Below are 21,111 nucleotides of genomic sequence, written 5' to 3' on the forward strand. Positions count from 1 at the left end.
CCTTAGCGTATCCTTAGCGTTTGGAGGCATCTTGACCGCATACACGCCCGGCGCAAAGACGCTGGCGCGGTTGCGAGCACAGAGACTGACGCGACGGCGGGCGCGCGCCGCTTCATCCCTGGCGTGACGTCACATATCACGTGATGCAGCGATGGTGGCGCCGCCGCCGCGTCGCGCGCGACGGCGCGAACCGAAGCGTGGAGGCCTCCGCCGGGCGACGTCCGACGGCGCGATATGAGGCCCCATCTGCAGCCGGTGTGACGTCATCACGTGACGTCACATCATGTGATCTCACTTCAGGGTCAATGGCGGCCACCGCCGGGAGGCGACCGACGGCGCGATATGAGGCCCCATCTGCAGCCGGTGTGACGTCATCACGTGACGTCATGTCACGTGACCTACTTGAAGGCCAATGGTGGCCACCGCCGGGAGGCAACCGACGGCGTGATATGAGGCCCCATCTACAGCCTGTGTGACGTCATCACGTGACGTCATGTCACGTGACCCCACTTCAGTGTCAATGGTGGCCACCGCCGGGCGTCGCGCGAAGGCCCGAAACCTACGTTAATATGCTTCGCATAATAACTGCACGTGCCACGCGTAACGTTGTCTACAGACATGCGGCTTTTAAGTTACCACAATACGGTAACATGGCATATATTTTAAATGTAATGTCAGTTCATCGAATATGCATGCGCAAGATTAGGAATTAACGGATATCGCGTAGCCCGTTGCAATGCGATGCGAAATATGGGCTAGTGAATATCAAAATATGTACAATATCTATAATTAGAGGGCAATTATTAGCTTTTTCTCCGGAAGTAGGTCGATCGTAAACGTTCTCTCACAGTCGCAAATTTCCTCGGATGTTTTCGAGGTCATTTGGCACTGGAAACTTTCTTATAGCCAGCAGTGGCAGACTTCTTTGTCGGATAATTCTAAAAGGCGAGATAATAGTAATGCAGGGTACGTGTCTATTAAGTTGACATTGCCAAATTCCCCGAGTTTTCCAGGTTTTCCCTGAATGCCCTTGCAAAATTCCCTGTGTGACCCAGAAATTTGTTTTATGTAAAGATGGGCTGACAACATGTCGCCCAATGCTGTCACTCTCTAGAAAGCATGTTAAAAAACCACTTAATCCAGTTTGAATAGTAAGAAGCAACGTTTATCTTGCCCCAGAGGAAAACAGAAGGCAATTAGTGTTAGTAAAATACACGGCGAATAAAATATCTTCGAAAAGAATGGTAAAACCCATTGCAAATTGAGTCGAGCATTCTCAAACACGAATAAAAAGGAGATGCATACAGAAGCGAATATTTTCAAATATGAGCTATTTCTATCAACTTATAGCAAGCTCATTGGTATGAGGCCCGAACTTTGAAACAAGTGATATTCTCTCTCAGCAGCTGGAAAGTCAACCTCAACTGTCCTAACATACTCTCAGCCCACGCACAACGCCTCAACGTGTTGCGTTTCACTGCTTTTAAGTGTTTATTCGGTTTGGATGATGGTCACCTGCATCTCGGCGTCAGCCACCACTTTGTTTTTTGAGCTCAAGCTCCTTGAAAGAAGCAATGGCACGCTTCCTTTCCCATTCATTCCTCAATGCGTAGGTCCTTTGTGTACTTGTCCTCCTTCCGCCGCGCATTCGCCCGACGGACCATTTGAAGCATCCTCCTGGTCAGTTGTACACTCAACGTCTGATTTTTCTAACTCCCTAGGGGCCGCGAAAACGTCCAAAAAATTGGGAAGTTCGAAAACTAGAATGCACGTCTTTTATTGCCCTTATGGGTTTCAATCGCCACAGGCACTTCCGAAAAAGCTCTGAAGGCCTGCCAGTACACTTATTAGGCATATCGGTGATCCTACTGTGACAGGAGATAACGGGTGCATGCGTGTATAATTAAGGAATACATAATGTGTTCAAGAGAACAGATTGGCGGGCTAGTTGGTACTACATAACTAGCGCTGCATCTTCGTTTCCTTCTTTTGTCCTCTTGTATTTTTTTCTTCTTTTTGCGCTTTGTCTTAACCTAATGTGTCCCGTAAGAATTGCCCCTTCCCACACTTGTTATGCTTCACCGCAATACATTTGCATATGCTTCACCGCATGGCACAATTGTACTAAGGCAAAACTAACTTTCGGAAACCGCCTTTATGTAACGCATTGTGCTTTCCGAGCATCGAAGCTATGGCATTGCGATTACCACAAAGGCGGAGTCGGTGCCATTGCTGACAGCGGCAATTCTTTCAATGAAAAACACGGCACCGGACGGCAAGAAGGTTAATAGCAAACGTCGAAGCAGCTAGGCCTAGCGTTGCGGCGGGCCATCGGATCTGCGTACGAGAGCGCCGGTTCGAGGCCGCGATGCAATCGAAACGGCAGCGGTGGTGCTTTTTATTAATGCCGTTTCGCACCTTCGGTCAGGGCAAAAAGTCCGGAAAATCGGACGGCGAAGGGTTCTCGCTTCCAAAATTTCTGACACGTTTTCTGAGACGTTCTATGGGGTACGTGGTGAGGCCGCGAAGCCGTCCAAATTATCGGGAATCCGGAAAGTCGGCCGTTGACTGTACAATGGCAACTAGTCCAGCCGATGACACAGCGTTCAAAATAATTCGTTGCGATTCCTCTCTTAGTCGAGCCAGCATTACAGCGACTTTCGTTCCCTTTATTACAGCTAATTTTCCCTGATAGAAGCTCGAATTCCCCGAGTTTTCCCTAAGTATTTCCATACTACTCAAAATCACCGAGAATTCCCGGTTTTCCCGGTTGGTAGACACCCTGTAATGCTACTACTGTGAAACTCCTGGCTACTTACAACGCATGTAATAACGTTTTGCAGTTCACATGGCAGTTTAGCGTTATATCATGCAAAAACGTATGATTAGCGGCAAAAGGTTACTTGCACTTATTTCTTTGAATACATTTCTAACAATGAAGACTGCGTAGCAGTTCTGGTGCTTAACGAAAAGCTGTTTCTCTGTGTAATGGCCCTTTGCAATGTGCGTTAGTTCCAAGGATGCCGGTTTTAGTCCCTTTTTAGGGACTTTCTTTAGCTCGGGGCCTTGGGCTACTGCAGGCTTTGAAAATTGTTTGTCATGCACTGCGGTACCGCTTATAATGTGGATATTCACGACACCGCATCGTTGAAGGCGCTCGCAGGTTTACAACCTCAGAAATCCTTGACATTTGAAAAGTGGTGAATTTCACTTCCTCTATATGACTTTAGCAGAGTACAGTTTCCTTCTAATAATAGCTTCGGCTCCACGCTGTTGAAAATTCGATAGATGAGGTGCGTTTACTTATAACCCAGTCGCGTTGGTTGCCGATGCTACGGGCAACATTACTAGGTATTTCAAAGTCGTCATTGCATGACGTGTTAACTCAGCAGTTCGAGCATTACCCTTGCAACAAACATCAAAGAATAGTTATTCTGGCACTTGCGGCATGTCGGCCCAACGCCAGGCAGCTTCGGGGTTCATGCGTTCATCGGCATCTCGCACAAATGCACCTGGCTTCGAAGGACTGAAGTTCTCGTTCGTGCCCAGTTCACTTGCGATGGTCTTGTGCTCCTGCTTACTGGAGCTCAACCTTTCCTTCGGCTGCCTTGCGCACTTGCTCCGCCTTTTGTAGCATCAGCCTGTCTCCAAGGCTTTTTTTTTTTCTTTTTTTCGCACATTTCCTTATCCGTCAGTGCCAAAAACAATTAGACTCCTGACCCTCAACAGACTTGTGCTTGCATCTTCAAGTCTCTTAAGAACTTCTAGTAGGGTTCGCCAGGTTCTGCTTGCTTGCGGAACAAGTACCGCTTGCATAATTCATTGCTCTGAGCAACACATCATTCAGCAAATTTACTGACCATTGTAGAGTAGTTGCTCTCACCTTCCACTAAAATGAATGCGCTGTAGACTTAACTGCACCCCCATCTGCGGCCATAGCAGCCTGGTTTTCGTTGATTCTGCTTAGGGCTTTTCAACAGACTCCAATATTGCCAGAGAGAGCTGAAACTTCTGCTTAGGTCATTGTAACAAATAGAAGTCAGCACTAAGACAAAGAACAAAAGAGTGCACGACACGACCGCTGCGTTTTCACTGCATTGTATATTTTTTTTTTTGCTTCTGTGTAAATTAACGTTGTCAGACAACACTTCGGTCGTGCACTCTTTTCTTTGTCCTTCACCTTAGCACTGAGTTTTGTTGGTTATCCTGAATCTAATCCAACTAGCCCAACTTGCAGTCTCAATTCACTTTGAAGATCTTGCAATTCTTTCTGACAACGCCTGTGAAAAACAGTGACTTGTATCCTCAAAATCCATGGCATTCCATTTCTTTGGCGGGTGCATCTGTTCACTGTAAGTTACCGAAGCCGGTGTCACAACTGGCTACTTCTGATATCGTGCATTTGACTCTTACGACACTGTATGAGACATCAGGTGCAGGGGTACACTTTATTTTATTCACAGGTCATGGGATATTTATACACGAAATAAAGTATAGGGCGAGCGCCTATCACGCCGATATGCACTTTGTCTGTCGGTGCTATTGAAGTGCACTTGCTGTTCCCTTGTGTCTATCGCACATGGTACACAAAGATGAAGCCACCTGCGGAATGGGCAAAAAAGCGCGAGATTACGAGAAATTGGGAGTATTATTCATACTTTAATCAAGTTGGTGCTACCTTCAAACTTGCATAGACTACAATTAGCCACTTGGCACATTTCTTTTGAACCATTCACTTGAACAAAGCCAAGTTACAGCTGAAGGGCTGGACTGTAGGGTTCTTAGAGCCACCTAAGCCATATTATATAGCATGATCATGAGAAAGATAATCCCAGATTTGTTTCTCTCGGAGCGCTCACACAGTATCGACAGACTGGCAAGGCAAACAGCCCCCACCTGACGGCACTTTCCAGCTTTCTGGAACCACCTCAACAACCTCAAAAGTCTTTTGAAAAAGAAAAAACGATAAGAAGGTTGGGAATTTTCACCGTGTTCAAATACTATTTTACTTGCACCTATACAAAAGAACATCAATATTAGGAAAACTGTTTCTCATAAACATTCATCTAAGCATTTTGAAACTCCGAACTATAATGACCTCCCTGCATCATGAAATTTGTGGCATTAGTCACTTCATAGAGAACCACCATGAACATAATCAGATTAGTTCACTTGCGAAAATAGAGTACAAATATTTCAGCCAAAGTCAAAACATTTTCCATATTATTCATATTTCCACATTTACATATTTTACATATTCTAAGATGTCAATGTGGTCAGTGTTTCCTGAAAGGCTGGACTGCACCTCAACATAAGCAACGCAAGTGTAATCTTCACAAGGTTTCCAGTACTTCAAAATATATCACAAAGACTTCAGCACCTAATTAAGTATCTGCACCAATATTCAAAAGTCAACCATATCAAATGTCAGCACCAACATGTTTATAGGCGAAATGATAAAAGCATCAGAAGCATAGGTCCCCTTAGGACTTAAGGGACTGGCTTCTCTTTAAATAAGCAAGTATGTTTGTGGCAACACCTTGCTGTAGATAGGAAGGCAGATGGTTACCAACCACATCTGCTTCACTCACACTCTACAATTTTCTGAACATTTTATAGGCCACTCTATGCCATTCTAGACCACAACCATAGTAAATACACTACTTGCTTCTTTATGGAGTTGCCACTTCCCTCCCACTTCATTCTTTAGAAATCCTGTGCTACAAAAAACCGACCAAATGTGAACTCAGTGAATGCACTAGCATCAAGTGTGTACAAAGTTTTAGTACAGAGTACACTTCTGTACTAGCACCACTTCTGTACTTTCAAGCGCTAGTACAGAAGTGCATTTCTGTACTAGTACTAGTGCTTGAAAGAGACGAGCTTTGTATGTTCATGCAGACAATGTTGAGTTTAAGCCAAAAATGAAGTATGTCAGCCATCACACTCCTGAGCACGACAGTAGTGCCCATCTAGTGTGCAAAAAAAAAAAAAAGCCATGCTATGACTGCATAAAAACCACAATTTATTTTTTCAAACTCAGATCATACGAGTTCATAGCTACATAATTTACTACACAATGAAAATTTTTCATACAAAATTTATTCAGGATGCAGAACTGTCCATCAGTGAAAGCCTTGCTTAAAACTGAAAGAAATGCACAGTGTCAAATGCGCCTCTAGTGTATGTCATTACGGGGCACCCACACATATTAAACTTTTTGTTTTCAGACCTATCATGAGCAGCCTAGCACCTCGATTCTCACAAGGAACTTGTGATGAATACCACTGTTTGCATCCAAAGACAAACTGAAATCTGCTAGAGACATGTGAATATGGAGGAGGGAAAGAGCTAGAAGGGAGCACTGTGCAACCCAAATGAAGCCAAGAGAGTCATCCCAACACATGGATCATATTGCAGTAAGCTTTAGTGTCTTCCACTGCTGCACTCTTTCAAAAAGACACCGGGTGCAAAAGCAATGTGCAAGCAATGTGCGGCTGCCGCACTCAAGTTTTTGCGAAGAAGACAATAAATGTATATGCTGCAATATGGACGACCAAAGTTCTCCAAGCATATTGGGAGAAAATGTGCACAGAGCGGTTGCTAAAGAACATGAAGTAGTACGCGTCAATTAAAACCTAATGGGAACTAAGCCCATCATGTCGAGTCCACTGAGCAGGATTGCATGTTAGCCCAACTTTTTTTAGAGACAAAAGGCAAGGGGGATGGCTTCACAGATAGTTGGTTTGCGAATGCTGGCTGCATGATGTAATGCTTCGTCCTAGTTTACTTCCTTCCTCCATGCATGTTAATTACTGAAAACTTGCGTGTGCATGTGTAGACAAGATACCTGTGATTGCTATACTGTCATCAATTTTATTCTGAAGTGTTTAAATAACCACAGCCAAATTAATATCATACATGCAGCCTTCAAGTTATGCTGTGTACAGAAAACATCACATTCTCTGCCTGCACTCAAACTTTCCAAATGAAAGAGCAGACCTTGTGCTACAACACTACGAGCACTATATCTACTGGCATAAGCGTGCAATGAATGCACTTCGTGGTAAAAACAAATGAGGCTGATTTTAGTTCAAGCATCACCTTAAGTATAATACGTACTTTGTAAACATAAAATAAAAAACATCAATTCTTCAGGCGCTATCACAGCATGTCAACAAAACTGTCACGCAAGCGTGGAGGACCTGTATAAAGAGTAAAATGAGAGCCTGACGGGAAAGCTGGAGCTATGCTTCAGCATTTGTTCATGTGCTTTCCAGATGCTTTGAGCAAAAGAAACCTAGCCTGAACCTATGCACCTTCTGCAACATGCTGAAGTTACCTTGGTTCTTTCAGGTTCACAGAGTGTATCAGCATATGCCTGCTTCATTAGTAATCCAACCTGCCAGTGCAGTTGAGACACTGTGTTGCACCAAAAGAGTAATTCCTAGACCACCGGTAAAGCTACTGAAGGGTTTTCCCTACAGACTTCAGATGACTTGTTATTGCTAGCTAATCAACCAATACTTCAAAAAAATGTTACATCACCACACCACCACAGACATTACCTTTATCATCAGCCATAACTGTTCTATTTCCTTTCAGTTTTTCTACACACACACATATATTATGTTTTGTTTTTCCATACAAAGGGGTACCCACCTGTCTCGCTTAACGATTAAGCTTCTCTTAACATTCTGATGCTCTGCCAGCTGCCCACAGCAATTAGTCACAAGTGCATCAGAAGGGCAGTTCAAATGTCAAAGAACAGTGAGCAAAATCAGAAATGCCAGGAGCCTATCTTCTTCAAAAGAGATAAACAAGAGGTGGGGGAGTTCTCAGAAGTGACAAAGAGCCAAACATCACAGGTTTGGTTCACTTCTGCGTTTCCCTTGCCAAAAGTCCTTATTCAGCAGTCTAAATTTGGTCACTTTAGAAACACCATTCGAAAGCTATAAAATATATTGAATGCAAAAGCACCAGCATAGTAATGTGTTTCAAGTTTTCAAGGCCAAGCCATTTGTTTCACGTTTGCTATCAGCTGCAACACTTGGCACATCGTCCTGTGCTAGAGCTAGAATATTATAATAGTACTTGCCTATTATACCACTACCCTAAATCTTTTACGAGTCAGCACCAACCTGAATTAAGTTCAGATAACACTTGTGCTGCAACCCACTGCCACTAGTTAGAGTGGCACATTTTAATTCAATTAATCCAATCTGTGCCCACTTTCATGTGTGTTGCATAGCAACTCAGAAGGGAAACATCGTGCTTAGCCCAATTATTTCAAGTCCCATCACATGAGGCTTGCACACAGCACACACACACAGACAGCTATGAGCCGAGACATTTCACAGTCCGCAAACGTGACATGTTCAATATAATATACAAAAAGGCAGTGCATGAGCGGCCCATGGCTTCTTTAATGACTGCAATGCGAAAATGCCACAAGTTTACATATGAAAAAAAAAAACTATAATAAGGATGAGTGAATACCACTGGCATAAATAAATGTTGCTTAAAATCTTCTTTTCCTGCTAAACTCTTTGACGTTGCCAAGTGCTACTCAACATACTCGCTAATTCTGTCATAAGACCAGCACCTTCAGAGGAGTTTCACAACCAGCACAGCTATAAAGAGCAGTAAACACAGTTTTAAAAAAGAGTGCCTAGCAGCTGCCAATGATGTAACACATGACAAACTTTTACAGACTGGTATACTACATGAGAATTCATGCAATGAAATACAACTCTACACGGAAAGAAAAAGACTGAGCTAGTTAATCTGCCTCAGCCACCCTGAAACAACAGAGCTACTCCACAAAATATAACATAGGTAAAATACACCATAACTTCTATATCTAAATAAAAGCTTCTGCTAAGCATCTGACATCAATTTATTAAATAGCACAGTAGAACACTGCTGTAGTACCTGCAGTCCATTAAGCAAAAGACACCTTCAACATGTTGGTATCTTCACTACATCAGAAACCAGTTTTTCTTTCGTGTGTGTGTGCTGAAAGTACCCTGTAACCAGGACACATTGCAGTGATGGGCACATTTTTTAGAAATACAGCTACACATTAATTCTACCTGAGGCTTCTTGCACAGTCCGGTCCAACAGATGTAACAGTCAAGCCTGTGACCCACGTTTTGAGCAAGGGAATGCACAAGGAGACAGTGCAGTGGCCATGCTGAACATGTGCGAAATTACAGACAATTGTGCCTGCAGCAGCTGGCACTAACCACTTTTTGGGAAAAAAAATGTTGCACACGACGTGCTTGCTCCAAGCAATGCTGCAAAAAATTTTGAGCATGTGTACCGCTGACCACAGGCAGTATGTGATCTTGTGCTCTCATTGCTTGAGACGCCGGCAAGAGGATTGCATGTTACATTACATATTAAACCACAGTGTACAACTTCAGTCAACGTTTTTCCACACTCATTACTACTGTTTACTGCTAAAGCTGCCATTACAGTGAAAGCCTTCTTGTTAGTCTCTGCACCTATAATGCAAATTTATAGCAATTTGGAGACCTCCAGCACCTATACCATAAATATTGCAGTTTACACATTGTTATGTTCCAATATGTAAACTCTGACTAAGCAGATAATACACTACAACCAATACCATTTCTAGAGTTTCTGGCACTGAAACCGTATCACTTAACAAATGCACTTTCACTATGCGCAGGTACAATGCCATAGACACCCATAAATCTTAAAAAGTTGCAGACAAAAGGTTTTCTTATCTTATAAATATGTTAACCACAAAGCAGCTTACTATAGCGATGTTCTACTGTACAGCCATGGTACCCTGTCATAAAGAAATGGCCCCAATTTCGGTAACATGCACAGAGGTATCTTGAGGGGGAAAAAATGGTTTTGCAACAACAACAAAAACAGCACCCACACATTACAGCTGCAAACTTAGGCAAGTTTGTCAGAGCTGCACACCATACAAAGTGAGAGAGAAGCATAAGTCAGGCACCGGAAAAGTACAGTGCAGTATGAGCAGAAACGGCACACAATACAGCAGGAGCAAAATCAAGTGGATATCGATTCAAGAAGAAATAGCCTGTGTGCATGGCTGCCCTCATGCCCTCAAGAATCGAAACACTCGGTCACTACCCCACGACATCCTACATGACTAAGATCAACAAGAACACAACAAATACTAGGTACTCATATGAAATGTACAAAATGGTACAGGGAGCCGCAACTACAATGACATCTTAAGAGCTCGGCAAGTGATGGGGGACAAACAAGAACCTCTGTGAAATGACACGCTGAATATCTAAAAGGGCAAAAAAAAAAAAATTCAGTACCCACACACACACGCGCACACATGCACACAAAAAGATTTGGGGGGGGGGGAATACAAGAATAGGGGGAGGGAGGTTTCAGGACAAAAATCAACCACTGCGTGCTTTACCAGCAGCAACAATACAAGAGGCTTCCACTAGCTGCCAGAGGATCAGTCACAACCCATAGGCGTTACATAAACTCTGGTGTAAAAGGAATGTATGTTAAATATATGTGTGCATGTGCATTTACATACCAATAAGGCCTTCAGCCATATGTGCAAGAAAACAAACAAGGAAAGACAATAATGGGAACACTCATGAGCCATCATTCCCTCTAAGATCTCTGTTCCAGAGACTGCCTCAAGGTGTAGCATTTTGAAATAAACATAAGAATATATGCAGCATCACTTCCTTCCCAGAGGAGTATGCTCTCAGGTAGCTTATTCCTGGGGCTGCCCAATGCACATTGTGAGTGTGACGTTCGTTGTGTTCGAAATGAACTGAGCACACGCTAGCTCACATGAATTCTCCAAGGGGAGTGGTAACAAAAGGTCAAGCCACCATAGCTGTTTTCTGCCAATGCCAAAGGGCTGTGGCCTCACTTGCGCTTTGCCTTGTCTGCCTTGCGCTGAAGCTTTTCACGGGCACGCAATTCCTTCTCTTGGGCCTTGCGCTCCTTGTCCAGCTGGGATCGAAGCTCCTTGACCTTCTTCTTCAGCAAAGACCGATCATTTGTAGACACCACTCCCAGCTCCTGGAATATAGAAAAGGCCATTCAATTCTTGCCCAGGCCAGAGTATACATTTCCAGTTTCAAAACAGCTGGGGCATGCCAAAGCCCGTGCACATTACCAGAGTGGCATACAATGTGTGACGAGTCCCTCACCATGCTCCGTAGTCTGCCAATCCTCCCTATCATCTTCTCGATAAACTTTCTTGCTATGCCTTAACTTCAGTAAAAAAACACTTCTTTAAAGGAAGTCTGCAGTGCTGCTGAATACGCCGTAGGCTACTGCAACAGTTGTAGCATTTATCTAAACTTTGTGCACTCTTAAGCATGTTGTAGTAGGCCTGCAATGACGGTGTGATTAACCTGCATGATCCATGTGAATCTTTCTGAAGTACTTAAAGGAGCCCTGAAACACTTTCCTTGAAACCTAAGCAACATGCTGGAATGACTGATGCTTTTCAAGGAATATAATGGTTAGCTTCCATTGCTTTCTCATGCTTGAACCAGACTGCAGTTGTCAAGCAGGCACGCGCCAACTATGGTGCACGAAGTGCTGATGCATAGTGCCCCTCCCCCCACTCACCCCTAGTTAGGGTAGGCTGATAGGGTAGGCTGATAGTGGCATTTCATGAATATGTCTGGTTACAGGGGGCATTACATAATGTGATGGGTCGAAGGCTAGCTTTTTGTTAATTAGTTGGCAAAGAAATTCAAGGTTCAATTTCTTTCCCTGTACTTCGAATAAGGGTACATCCAATACAATTTATTAGTCCTGATGGCGAGTCCAATATGAAGAATTTATTGTATACTTTGGATTTGTTCAAGACTATTGATATCGCATTGAGTATAGGGGCCCCAGGCCACATAGGCATATTCCAATTTTGGTCTGATAATTGTATGATAGACTAGCAGCTTGGCATTAGAAGGAGCTTTCTTTTGAAGTTTATATTTCAAAAAAAAAACATAGCTTGTGAAAGATGGAACCACATATGTTACTGATGTGAAGGTTCCAGGACAGGTTGCTAGTAAGGGTAACACCCCAGTGTTTGTAATTAGTCCCCTTTTTTAGCAATTAAGAGCTTAGTTCTTAGTTTATAAGTATTGAAAGTGATGCCTTCTTATGATACAAGGAATAATACAAGAAGAAAGGGGTTAACCGAGGGGCCAGATTTTTTTATTAATCATATCATGAGAAACCAACAAACAAGGACACCAAGGAAAACATAGGGGAAATTACTTGTGCTTACTAATTGAAATAACGAAATGATAAATTCGCACCACGCGTAATGCGAAGACATGGGATCATTCCCCACCTGCAGCAAGTTGTTTTTTCATCCACTTTCAATGCCATTAATTTATCATTTCTTTAATTTAATTGGTAAGTACAAGTAATTTCCCCTATGTTTTACTTGGTGTCTATTTGTTGGCTTCTCATGATAGGGAATAATACACTTTTTTACACATTAATGATCATTCCATTTGTGTTGTTGAGGTCATCCTGGTCAGGGAACAGGTTATCTGATTATACAAGACGCAATCGTCAACAAACTTTATTCGAACACATGGTCATATTACACTAACAGTGCCATTAACATGTAATAAGAAAGGGCCTAAAAGACTGCCCTGCAGAACACCAGATGTGACCTAAAGACAGTCTTAGTGTTGGGTCCCCACATCCACAAGTTGTTGAGAATTAGTCAGGTATGCTGCAATCCATGATACAAATAGTTCAGGAATGTCAATTTTTCTAAACTTAAATATTAGATTATCAACGTATCATAAGGGAGCTTGTCAAAAGCTTTGCCGAATATCTTAGAAGATGAAATCAATCTGACCATCATTATAAAGAAAAAAAATAATAGCTGTAACACATAAATACTAGCACTAGTACTCATACTAATACTAGTACACATAAATACCCAATATAGCACGTCAGATCGATAGCAGTCGCCGTAGCACAATTGGTAGTGCAACACATGTGTAGTGAGGAGGTTGTGGGTTCGGCTTCCATTAGCAACAAGCTATCTTTTCGTCCATTTTCATTTCCCCTTTTCTTCATTATTTCCTACTTTTCAATTTCAATTCTCTCGTTCATTCGTAGCAGGGGTCTTGAATCTCGCAGCCTTGATGCCATTAGGTAGCAAACGAGGGTTTACTAGACATGTGCCTGCTCTCCTAAGCTAACATGTTACGCGATGCCATCGGGCAAAGAAAAAGGATGTTCATTCGTCCGCCGTTGCCCGGAGTGGTGCCGGCTAACACTCTCAGGGCTAGATCTAGTACACATAAATAACCAAGATAGTGGCCAGATTGATAGCCGTCGCCACAGTACAATTAGTAGTGCAACACACGCATAATCCAGAGAGGGTTCTGCTCCCACCAGCAGCAAGTTATTTTTTTATCCACTTTCATTTTCCTCCCCCCCCCCTCATAATTTTCTACACTTCAATTTCAACCACCGCTAATTTCTCATATGCTTTCCTTGGTTTCATTGTCTGTGGGCTTTAATGGTTGTGATAAACAAAAACAGAGCCCCTTGGTTTGCATTATTCTCTCGTTCATTCAAGTTGTCAAGAGACTTTACAGATATAATAAGAGATGTGCAAAATTGAAATTCACGAAACTTTGCAAGAGAGTCTGTCTACTGCCAAAGGCAGACAAATGGTATGTTGTCAGATTACAAGTCCTTACGTGAAGTAATATGGAGACCATTGCTCGACAGTTACTAAAGTTCACATCCCAAGCACTGAACTCAATGGTATGGGTCGTGCATGAAGTGGCAGAGGAAAGTATACCCTTAAAATAAGTATTAAAACAGCGAGCAATGTCTTTTGATCTGTGATTATGGTATCATCAATGGAAATTTGTAAGATGGACCTCTTTTTTTCACTAAAATAGTCCCAGAACTTATCTGGTACCATTTTGATGAAGTTTGCTAGCATTGTTGTGAAATAATTCTTTGACCGACGTAGGACGTGCCTCTGGGTGCTTCGTACTTCGGCTATAACTGAAGGTGACATGTATTTCTTTTATCATCTTTTGACTGTGCTTCAGAAGTATATCTTGGGTCATCAAAGGCCTTCATAGCTCGTACATATTCTTTTGCTTGTTTGGCATAAAATTGTTCAAACAATAACGACACAAAACAATCCCAGAGAGAAAAGACATCAGTACCATCAAAGAAGATGATTACACGTCTCTAAGTGCTTAATTATGGATGCCTCATAGGATGCCTATGCCAAACCTGATCTTGTCTGGTTCTTAATCTATCGACAATTCTTGCCATGTAATGAATTTTCACAAATCTTTACAGCTGGTTTTGACCTAACGATGCGACTAGTGTCTCTAATACAGTGTTAGATAACCCTATCACCTTGTGTATATATTTGCGTTCTTGACCAAAAATTCGGTTAGTATAGAATGCTCGTGTTTGCCCTTCTTTCCCTAACCCTTTGTTCTTTTCTTTCTGCACTTTAGTGCTTTGTGCCACAAAACTCACACCATGTGCATACTATCTTTATCAATCCTATGCTTGTCACTCAACAAGCTTTATTCCCTTGCTGTTTGTTGCCTTTTGCACAGCCCCAAAGCAACTTGTGTGTTTTTAATTTAGGCTGCTAATTATCATTCTAGATTACTTTTGAGCCCCCACCATTTCACTGCATTTCATAGAACAGCCTTCTTTTGCATTAAAATCTTGTAGGTACTATAATATAACACATCTTTTCCTGCCTTTTCTACCCAGCCAATGGATACACCCTTATGATTCACACTCCCATTTTATTCTAGAAAAGTGCTTCGAATATTTTTTCCTTTAGTGTTGAACGTTTCAGTTCTGTCAGTGCTCTAAAATAATTAAATTATGGGGTTTTACGTGCCAAAACTGTGATATGATTATGAGGCACGCTGTAGTGGGGGACTCAGAAAAAATTTGGACCACCAGGAGTTCTTTAAAATGCACCTAAATCTAGGTACACGGGTGTTTTTAAATTTCACCTCCATCGAAATGTGACCACCGTGGCTGGGATTTGATCCCATGGCCTTGTGCTTAGCAGTCCAACACTATAGCTACTAAGCAACCACAGTGAGTGTGTCTGTGCTGTAAAGAAATGCCATGAATAAGATTAGAATGGGAGTGAATATGCGTGACCTTGTTGTCTCTGCAAGACTTGTACAAAATGGAAAGGTAGCTTTGCTCACTGGCTATGCTAACACTCCCCTGTCAGACTCCTGTCATGCTACATTTAGCACAAGTTACAATGGTTTGCAACATTCCAGGGACTATGCACTAAAATAGGCATAGCAAATCACTTGGTCTTGATTTGAGAATCCCACATTAATATGCAAGGGTCAGCACGTGTGCTGTGAACAAAAAAAAGGGGGGGGGAGGGGGGGTCTAAGCGGCATCAATTGCTCCTTACAGCTCCTTACAATTGCTCCTTGCCCCTTCAGCTTATACAGCTGAAGCTTGATACAGTTAAGCCTCGATATAACGAATTCGATAAAATCGGCAATTTGCTTTGTTATATCAAAATTTCGTTCTAATGAAATTCGAACTTTTATGCAAATAGGTACAGTCGCCGATCGATTTTTCTTAAGCAGTAGGGGCCGCAGAATTTCCCAATTATCAGGCAGTAAAAAAAAAGCAAATTTGAATGAGAAAATTAATTTTGATCAAATGCCACGTACACCTACGATATCTTCTCGGCGGGACGGATTAAGCGAAGCCAGTCACGGTCTCGCGTATACTCCACCCCCGCGGCTGATAGCGTCGCCCGCGCTGGGACGACGTTATCAGGAAAAAGGCGACAGCGGGGAGCGAATGCTTCCGTTGTTTCTCGCTTCAACGGGTCACCAAAGCTTGAGATTACGCGACCTCCAATACTAAACGCGCGGTAAGACAGCTTACATGGAGGCACGCCCACTCTTTGTACACGCGACATATTTACCTATAAAGCAGGGTGCGCAGCTGCGTATGCGCTCACCGGCGCTTACAGCCATGCAAAGCCACGGCGGAGAGGCGCGTCAACTTCACACCCACTCCGCCTGCCCCTGTCTCGCGTGCTTGATTACTTTACCGCAAGCTCGCTCCCCTCCCCCTCGTTCCCTTTGCTCGCGGGGGAAGGCGGCACTCGTGAAGCCACTTTCTTTCTTGCCTCACCCTCGCACACTTTCACTCGTACCTAAAGCACACAGTGCGCGATAGAATCTTATCGCACTTGGAACATGATGCCGGCTCCACTTCGGTGTCGCTCTTGTCGCGCGATTTAAGAGATGCGTTTGCAAGCAGCTGCTTGTAATGCAATCATTTGACTATCTGCATCCACGTGTTGCTTCGGCATTCCTTTGCGGCGGCATTGAAATTTCGTTGTAATGAAATGGCATATAAACACACTTCGTTATACTGAGGTTATAAATACATGGTGTTTACGGACAAGAGGTTATGAAGTTAAATACTTCGTTGTGTCGAGAATTTCGTTATATTGAAGTTTCTTATATCGAGTTTTAACTGTATAACAAATTCACACATGCAACAAAAACATTATTTTATGTTTTGAATACTATCAGTGTCAAGGTTTGCGTCACGATTTCAGCAGTAAAAATTACACAGCAATACAGTCAAAACCACTGGCACATGTCGTATAGAGATCACATCAAGCGCAGAGCTGCCGCATGGAGCCATTTAGTGCTAGCAGCCACCATCCTATGGCATCATGTATACATGCATATCACCTAGATGGCCAGCAAAAGCTAGGGTGGTATTATAACTGTTTTAGTAACTTGGCGCAGTGATTTCCAAGACAAAGATGGCTGTAGCTTCGCTATGTTCATTCTCAATAACAATATAGTGCAAATACACCGACACTACAAATTTCTTACATCGTTGACTAAGCACTCGTATGCACTTTCTCAGATGCCATCCTTTTGTTGAAACTCACTGCTCCATGAAACTGCAAGCATGGATGGAGTGCACACATCACAATTTCCATACTGGCATGCTCAATGACGAAGCAGTGCATTCTGTCCTCTACTTTACAGTCAGTGTTTCCTGCCATTGCCAGCACAAGTCACAGGAAAGCACGCAAGCAAATGATGAATTCACTATTGAGCTTTTCACTAAGCAATTCACTTTTGCTTGCAAGATAGCATCAGGTACATGGACCTCATTAAATTGAAAGTGTGGAAATTACTTTGTTAAACTGCAGCAAGGAATACATGATTTTAAATGGAACTAAGATCGGTCATTTGAAAAAGTTCACTACATAACAAACTTCGCTAAATCGAGGTTCGTTATATCAAGTTTCAGCTGAACATGCAAAGTGTGCAACTCAAACTCTTCTAGCTTACCTTAAGTCGGGCACTGTCCAACAGCAGCAAAGCTTCACCACCAACGCCCTGAGTGGCAAAGGTGGCTACATGTGCTTCTAGGCCCAGCACCACCAGCCACTGGCCCACTTGGGACACACTCCAGCGGTCTACAGGACCGCTCTGCCAGTGATGTGGCCGCACTTCCTCACGCCGTTCGCGTCCACTGGATTCCCCCTGGTTGCTGCTGCTGGACCGCAAGCTGCTGCTGCTGCCGCAGTCCCCTACAGTTCACACAGCCACACATTCTCACCCAAGCTACACGCAGAATGCACAAATGAGCATCACATGATTCAACAGCTAGCACTTTACATTTAGAATAGTCTTTAAACCCTGTTCCAGCTCACACGTTAAAGGGACCCTGAAATGATCTTGACGATTTTGTACAAAAGTACTGAGTCGTTAGAGTAGGTTCTTCTGACCATTAATTGACGCATCTAAGCGATCCACGTAAAGCCTGTAATTTATTATAAGGTTTTAAAGATGTACATTGCTGCCTATCGCAGTACATCACTTGGCTGAATTTTCAGCCGCCTTAACCATTTGATGTAAATTGCCCTAATGACGCTAGTAGGGTGAGCTATCTGATTGGATGCCCAAGGCACGCCATCGCTAATTTTTCGAACTTTATAGTGAACAAATATTGTTCGTAATAGTTGGAATGTTAGTAGACCTTTTGAGGGTCAATGATGTAAATATACGGCGGCGCGAACAAGTCCGAAAATGGTCGATACCGTATATTTACGGCGCTGTCTGTACGGTTAAAAAGCCCGCTCATTTCCTAACTTATTCTTTTCTGTCATGTGCTGCCACTATGTGGGAATACAGGGAATTTTTTTCGCGCGCCTCCTTTTCTCGGTTTTCATTGCATGGTTTGTTTTAGCGCTAGTTCGCTCCCGCGCGTCTATATAGTACCGCCCGAGCATTGGCGCACGGGCGGCTGGCAGTTTGGGTTTTGTTTTCGCGGGCAGTTTCGGCTTTTTGCGCTTGCAAAACTGATGGCTATCTCGTTACTAATCGCTCAAAGGGCGACCGCCTCTTTCTCGCTCGTTCAATGCTCACAGGGGTGCGCATAGGAAGTATGCCGCCGTGCATGCATTTCCGTAGCTTTTTTTTTTTTTGACACTCACGAAAACTAATTGCCTTTGGTTGGCGATAAGATGAAGATTAGTAGAAGTGTGTCACACGCTTTGCTTTTTAGACGAGCACACAACTACAGTTTTCTTGAGTGCGCGCACCTACGCAGTTCGATTACGCTATGGATGTACATATTAGATATTAGTGTAAGAGCAGGAAGATTTGAGTCTTGCGAAATATTCTCGTGTGCGCATTTTCAAGGCCTTGAGCTATATGTGCATAAAAATGCATCAAATTTTTAATTCTTACATGTTTATTTCCTTTTTTTATTGTTGTTATTCATGAATGAAGAGTACATACATACCAACTTAAAATATTTTTTTCTCACTTTACGGTCAACCTGGAAAAATTGCGGTGAATTTTTTTTCGAAATGTGTCCCTAAGAATTGAAATCTGCAATAAAAAAAATCGACCCTGGGCGGTCGCGTATGTCGAAAAAAATCAACCCTCAAATGGTTAATTTGTTTCTACAAAAAGAAAGTAGCAGAAAAAGAATGCACAAGAACTATTTCTCACTACACTTAAGCACTTCGAGCACACAGCAAGTGTCGTCTGCTTGTGTTACGTGCTTCATTTTGACGAGAGCTCCGCGGTCAGTGTCAGTGTCAGTCTCAGTCTTTTAGCGAGCACCACGATTCGCCTTTGTTGCATTCTGGGCTGCAAAGTAGCGACTGGCAATATGTCAAGCTGTGACATCGTGTCCCTCTGCAAGGCAGCAGATGAGCGGAGTGGCTGAAGCGCATTGGACTGTCACTATTTGATCAGCACTAGGATTTGTGCTTTACCGCTGTCACTTTACACCGGAGGATTATTTCGGGTAAACGCAAGAGCAAGAGGACTGGGCCTGGCCTTTTGACTGTGCTGTTTCACGGGATGAGCAGAAGCGCAAGCGTTAATGGTTTGCACATTGCAACTACCATTGGCACAGAGCTCAACCAAACACAGTAGCAGTAACAAAGTGTATTCTTCTTTGCTGCTGGTGTACATTTTACGCAAGAGTGTAATCGTTAACACACTGTTTTTCTAAATGCTTTAGTTAGAGCAATATTAGCTCTCTGTTTAGCAGGTCAAGCTATGCACGACCAGGTGGCTGGACTGTGCAGACTGATCAGGCCGCTCACGTATGTCTACGCTAAAGTTTCTTCTTCAGCTTGAGTTTATGCCTCCACTCATCCGTCAAAATGCCCAGCTCTCCTGTGGTTACAGGAATACCAGACACGTTTGGCACTGTGAGAGAATGCTCGCAACGCATGCTGCTTCAATAGCTCTCGCTTGGGGTCGACTGCCAAGCAGCTGGTGGTGAGTTTGGAGAGGCTTCGCACGCGCGCACTCCTAGAGAACCGGAAGTCAAAGACACAACGTGCCATCATGACGCAGAGCCAGTGAAGGCGGAGCTCAGCCCCGATCACTCGGCGAAAGAGTTGAGGGGAAAATGCATGTCTATAGAGGAGGGTAACTTGTAATCATCCGTAGCTCTCAACATGAGACGCTTCACACAAATTGTGGTACCAATGATTAACTTTAGCTGTACCTTACGAGTCTACAAAATTTGTCTGAACCATTTCAGGGGCCCTTTAACGCAAAGTGGACCATTTTCTCGACATCATTTTAAACCCATGAGTTAGTATAAAGGGTTTCTTCGTAGCTTTGTGCTGCTAGTAGGTGAATGACAATTTTTTTCCTTTCAGAGTGCAGACAAGCTACAGAGCACAACATGAAGATGCGGTAGTGCTACAGTCACATTCTGTGCAAGAAAAGGGGAAAAAAATTAAACCAACTCTTTTGCATGAATTTTCTCTGAAGGGAAGACTTACACACATGACCAAATTTCCATTAACTGCTTGGCAATGATTAGTATTCGAAGCAGTGAAGAGTAGTGTCAATGTAGTTGTTTGCATATTTTGCCTGTACTGTACTTGTTCACAAACATGCAGCTTGCCTGTAAGTTAAGCTACTCCATGCAAACCTTTAAAACGGGCCCTGAAACTTTTATTACTAATCATAGAATGGCTTCACTGACATCACCTCACGAACCTCCTGCCACAAAAACATTTCTAATCCTGAAAGTATAAGCGGAGTTAGAGGTATTTATCTTGCTGATTGACACGCTGTTTTTGTCTCCACTAGCGTGCTAAAAGTTACACAGGGGTGATGGCAAGGGGGCAAGGCTGCATAAAAACATGGCACTTTCTTTTGTTATTTGCTTTGCGACGCTACTTCCGGTTCAAGTGTGTGTGGCACTCACTCAATGCGAGGCAGGTGCTTGCGCTGCTGATATCTACGCATGACACCCCCAGAGACCACTCAGAGCATGCAGTTGTTGGAGCATTTCACCAGCAAGATGGTTCGTCACAGCACCCCCCTGTGGCAGCCACGGTATCTACTCTACGCAGCATACAAAGCTAAATGCAAATGTCATGCATATAGTGGAACATGGAACATTTGCTATGTGCACAGTAGGGTCGGAGTGTGCACTCACGCTCATGCGCTCTAGTCTGGCCATGCTACGTAATGAGGACTGGCTTTGTCCTGCACCAGCTTGACCAACAGATAGTAGCCAAATCGAAAT

General features: G+C 43.2%; 1 protein-coding gene across 1 annotated transcript in view; it reads right to left on the bottom strand.

The window, feature by feature from the left end:
• Positions 1–4,434: 4,434 nt before the first annotated feature.
• The window catches only part of Spn (protein phosphatase 1 regulatory subunit spinophilin), a 96,476-nt gene continuing 79,799 nt past the window's right edge, over positions 4,435–21,111 (bottom strand). Inside the window, exons 17-19 of the mRNA XM_065430946.2 lie at positions 17,388–17,629; positions 10,913–11,064; positions 4,435–4,602 (exon numbers count right to left, since the gene is read on the bottom strand). Of these exons, the coding sequence (XP_065287018.2) occupies positions 4,476–4,602; positions 10,913–11,064; positions 17,388–17,629 (521 nt within the window). The 3' untranslated portion in view covers positions 4,435–4,475. The remainder of the gene's footprint in view (positions 4,603–10,912; positions 11,065–17,387; positions 17,630–21,111) is intronic.

The sequence above is a fragment of the Dermacentor albipictus genome, chromosome 1, assembly GCF_038994185.2.
Source record: "Dermacentor albipictus isolate Rhodes 1998 colony chromosome 1, USDA_Dalb.pri_finalv2, whole genome shotgun sequence".
Taxonomy (NCBI): Eukaryota; Metazoa; Arthropoda; class Arachnida; order Ixodida; family Ixodidae; genus Dermacentor; species Dermacentor albipictus.